General features: G+C 34.5%; 1 protein-coding gene across 1 annotated transcript; it reads left to right on the plus strand.

Annotated features, from left to right (window-relative positions):
- Positions 1-6: 6 nt before the first annotated feature.
- Positions 7-4,407, plus strand: LOC103472863 (uncharacterized). Its single transcript, XM_008422720.2, has 8 exons — positions 7-244; positions 329-497; positions 585-619; positions 755-819; positions 1,252-1,362; positions 1,457-1,668; positions 1,768-1,840; positions 3,480-4,407. The coding sequence occupies exons 1-8, from the start codon at positions 22-24 to the stop codon at positions 3,639-3,641; spliced, it is 1,050 nt and encodes a 349-aa protein (XP_008420942.1). The 5' UTR covers positions 7-21; the 3' UTR covers positions 3,642-4,407.
- The last annotated feature ends 292 nt before the right edge of the window (positions 4,408-4,699 follow it).

Genomic DNA, 4,699 nt, shown 5'->3' on the forward strand with positions numbered 1-4,699 from the left:
AGCAGCATTTTCATCGTGGCCATGTCAATCATTTACATCGTCACTGCACTGCTGCATCCTCAAGAACTTCCTTTGTTGTTCTATGGCCTACTCTACATCATCTGCATCCCAAGTGCCTACCTCCTGCTCACCATCTACTCCATGGTCAACATGAACAGTGTCTCATGGGGAACCAGAGAAACAAAACYKACTGCAGAGGCCGAAACAACTGCAGCCAACATCCAGCAAACTAAAACCCAAAAAGGTAGATTGGTACCACTCTGAATGACTTAATGACTAGAGCTGATCTTTCTGCAAAGTAAACTGAAACTTAGTTTTACCTTCTCAGCAAAAAACTCCTTCAAACGACTCTGCTCACAGATGAAATGCTGTAAAAAATCTAACCAGCGAGTAGAAGACGAACAGATCACCATGAGACAGGAGATCCCAGAGTCTATGCAGCTTGAACCTCAACCCCAGAACAGTATTGTGGATGATTCCCCCCAAAGAGAACAAGAGTAGGTGTTAAATATATGAAACACAATTCAACTACACAGTAGTAAAGCAATGGCTGATACTACTGTTTTTTTTAATTTTATTTTTAGGTCAGAGGAGACCAATTTTTACACTCCAGTTCAATGTAAGTGCAAGAAAATGTTTGTTTTTATAGAGCTTTAGTACATTAATAAATATATTAATACATTAATAAAGTCTTTTCCAAACACTTAATGATATTAGGTTTTCAAATTATTTTCTGTCCTATTTTGCTGCTTAGGTTGGAAAGCACAAGTGGAGAGTTTGTCCAGAGACATTCAACTGCAAGTGGATTCTCTCGATGAGGTGATGTCCTTTAGCTTAATAGAGACTTCAGTCTTATAAATACTTATGGTCAATTATTTAAGTCTTTGTTTTACTCACTATACGTATATCAAATAGCACCATTGTTCACCACTCGTTATTCAGAYATCCAAAGAATCAAATCTGATTTATTTGATTTTAAAGAATAATTTAATCTGGTGATAATCWGGATTGGACTGATAAATCCACCAGTAAACTGTAGGTAGGAATTATGACATTATGTTCACTGAAGGACGTTGCCAAGAATCAGCTAAAGGTCAACAAATACTAATAATCCTTTAAGTGGTTCATTTGTTGCCTTGTTCAGTTAAATGTAAATTTTCTATGGATTACAAATRTTCACAACGTTATCCCCAAATGTTTATCTTTGATTTTTTTGTTAATTTTAGACATTGAACTAATGTGTTGTTGCAGGATGAGGAGCGGTTTTGGAAGGAACTTATTGAAAAGTACCTGGAACCTCTGCAGAATGACAAAGAAAAACAGGAAAAGACTAAAAATGAGCTGCAAGATCTTAGAAACAAGGTAAAAGGGGAGAGTTGTAATTTAATACATTTGACATTTGCTGGAAATTTTTTTACATTTTTTAAGATAACCTTGTACTTCTTTCCCAACACAGATCAATTTTTCATTCTTCTTCTTGAATGCCCTGTGGCTGGTGGCAGCCTTCGTCTTTCAAGTCTTTGAGGTCTTTCAACTCAAGTTTGACATCGTTGACTTGAACCTCAACAAAACTGGTAAACAGTTCCAAGTTGAGCCAATAAGCCTCATGTTCATCCTGGGCTTTGCTCTCTCAGTTTTGCTCCAGTTTATTGGGATGTTGTACCACAGGTAATCGCTGATTAGATTTTTTTTTCTCAACTATATTTCCATAACTACAGTCAACAAAAAGATGCTTATAACACAAAACTTTTTCTTCTCCACTTTTAGAATTATGACCCTCATTCATTATGTGGCGTTTTTGGAAACGGAGCCAAAACAACAAAAGTCTGCAAGAAAAGAGGTAAATATTTTYRTTTATTATTCAAACTAAACCAAACGATTGGTCAGATGTCTACCATGTTATATCATCACAGATATCCCAACTGCCAAGAATTAATAAAATTATTATCACGACATCTTTTCAACAAATTTTCATTAAATAACTCTGCTATCTCCCAAAGTTATTCCCTGTTCTTGTGGATTAAAACGGGAAGAGACTGTAGATGCGAGCACAAACAATACATAGACTGTGTTTAACAATTTAAAACTAAATTAAATAGCCTGTCATTCACAAAATATGATAAAAATCATCTTCGAACTATATATATTTTACATACAATACAATAGTTGTAAATAACAACTGTGGATGTGGAAATTAACATTAAAAATAATTAGAAAGACTCGGGCTTTGCAATGTTTGACACAAGCGAAGCTCCAAGAAACTCAATACTCAATATCAAATGATAGACGGTGCAATCCCTTTCTACCCCCACAAAAAACAAAACAACAACAATAAAAAAAAATAATCACACAACAAAAACAACAACAAAAACACCCAGACACATGTGGCAGTGCATCTAGCCCCCTCTGCTGGACATTTTGCAGGCTGTAATTACCTGTATCCAAATGTTTTGGGACCTTCCACTGGTATTTTGGGAAAAAAACGGTATTGAAGTCCAAACTGATATTTACATCTATCTAAATACCCAAACTGGATAGATGTTGATAAAACAATGTGTGATTAGAAACTATCATATGGCTCAGACCATACTGACCTTTAATAAAACAGTTGATTCAGAGCCTGTGTAAGAAATATTCACAGGGWGGGAAACAAGACTGCAAGAAAAACCAAACTCTAGATAGATATTTATGTGGAGCAAAGGCAGTAATGRCGCCACATGGTGGTGCTGTTGAGCTGTAAATGGGACTCTACATGTGTTGATGTTGGTGCCATAAAGGGATATGACGTACCTTTTATAATTAATAAGACAACACAGTATTCTTTACTTTACTGGAAAACATTCAAATATGTCAACACACAAATCAATGAAAATAATCATTTGAAGACTGAAAATTNATCTATCTAAATACCCAAACTGGATAGATGTTGATAAAACAATGTGTGATTAGAAACTATCATATGGCTCAGACCATACTGACCTTTAATAAAACAGTTGATTCAGAGCCTGTGTAAGAAATATTCACAGGGWGGGAAACAAGACTGCAAGAAAAACCAAACTCTAGATAGATATTTATGTGGAGCAAAGGCAGTAATGRCGCCACATGGTGGTGCTGTTGAGCTGTAAATGGGACTCTACATGTGTTGATGTTGGTGCCATAAAGGGATATGACGTACCTTTTATAATTAATAAGACAACACAGTATTCTTTACTTTACTGGAAAACATTCAAATATGTCAACACACAAATCAATGAAAATAATCATTTGAAGACTGAAAATTMTTGGTCAAGAGAAAMATTTTTATTTGGTAGCTTTTACAGAAATCTCCAGGAGGAGTAAAATTTAATAAAATGTAAATATTTGTGAAGTTAAATATTACCCGTTCAATCATTTTCCATACTGCAGGAATGATTGCCTGCTAGGTGTGCTMAAGGYGTTGCAGCATTTTTATCCAATAAAGTTTATTTGATCTCTTCCAGAATGCCTCCATGTCCAATGCAGATTCAAGCTCACTCTTCAACTCCGTGACTGACATGAGCACCGTCTCACAGGAAGAAAGTGAATTTTATTTAAGTGATGAGGAGTGGGAGGATGAAATCTACTCTCTACAGGAGATTGGGGATGGAACTCAGGAGACTTAGGTTTTTAACAAGCCTGTTTCTGCACCTAAACACTTTTAGCACTTTGATGTATCTGCTGTTGCACAGATCTTTTTAAATGGCGCTGCAAAGTAGGACACATACCATGAAGGCAACCCCAAGATGAAGTATTTTATTTAAATGTTGTGACTTCTTAACTATTTATCATTTTGAAAAACAGAGGTCCTGTGACAGTTTTTTTATGTTGTTCCTTTTTTGTATAACATTTTTATGTATTATCTAGTGTGTAGATTGGGTCTTGAAATCAGTGATCAATATTTACTTTGAATCAAAACTGTCTAAGCTAGTCAGTCCATTAATGGAAGCTTMATAAATGTGATAAATGTTTGATTTATTCTATTGATTTATTCTATTCATCAGATTTTTTTATTAACTCAATAATTTTAATTTATTGCAGTTCATTGAAGGAAAAACCTGAAGGATGAATTAATCTTGAAAGTACAATATTACTACAGTGTTACTACTGTCATAAGCTATTCAAGGAGGTTCTTACTTTGGAAAAACCTGTAAAATCTGGTTGGCTCRCTACTTGAATGTTAACTCAGAAACTGTTTTGCTAAAAATGCAAATGTTAAATTACCTTTATTCTTTTTGAATTGTTTCGTGTGATCCGSAAAGCATACACATTGTTTACAATATGTATTTCCTGTTGTCAGCATCTTTGTTTTTCTTTTAAAAATGTAAAAATGTGTAAGTTTAATATATTATAAAGTATTTGTGTTATGGCCTATTTTTTATTTAACAAGAAAACAAAGAAATACATATAATAAAGGTATGAAAATAAATAAAAACATGGRGTTGAATTGTCTTATTTGTTACAATAGTACTACTTGGTCAATGTCTACATCATTGCTCTGCGTTCGGCTATAAAACTCTCATTTGGACAAATGCCCTCATGGATAGTTGAGAGCAGGAATGCAAGCATTGATYGATATCACTTCTGAGTTTCTCAACAGGGACACCTAATGCAAAGCGTTTGGTCTGCAGTAATTACAGTGACAAAAGTAGCTACATGTCTCTTGATGCTTTCTGAAAAAAAA

Source organism: Poecilia reticulata, linkage group LG11, assembly GCF_000633615.1.
Source record: "Poecilia reticulata strain Guanapo linkage group LG11, Guppy_female_1.0+MT, whole genome shotgun sequence".
Classification (NCBI taxonomy): domain Eukaryota; kingdom Metazoa; phylum Chordata; class Actinopteri; order Cyprinodontiformes; family Poeciliidae; genus Poecilia; species Poecilia reticulata.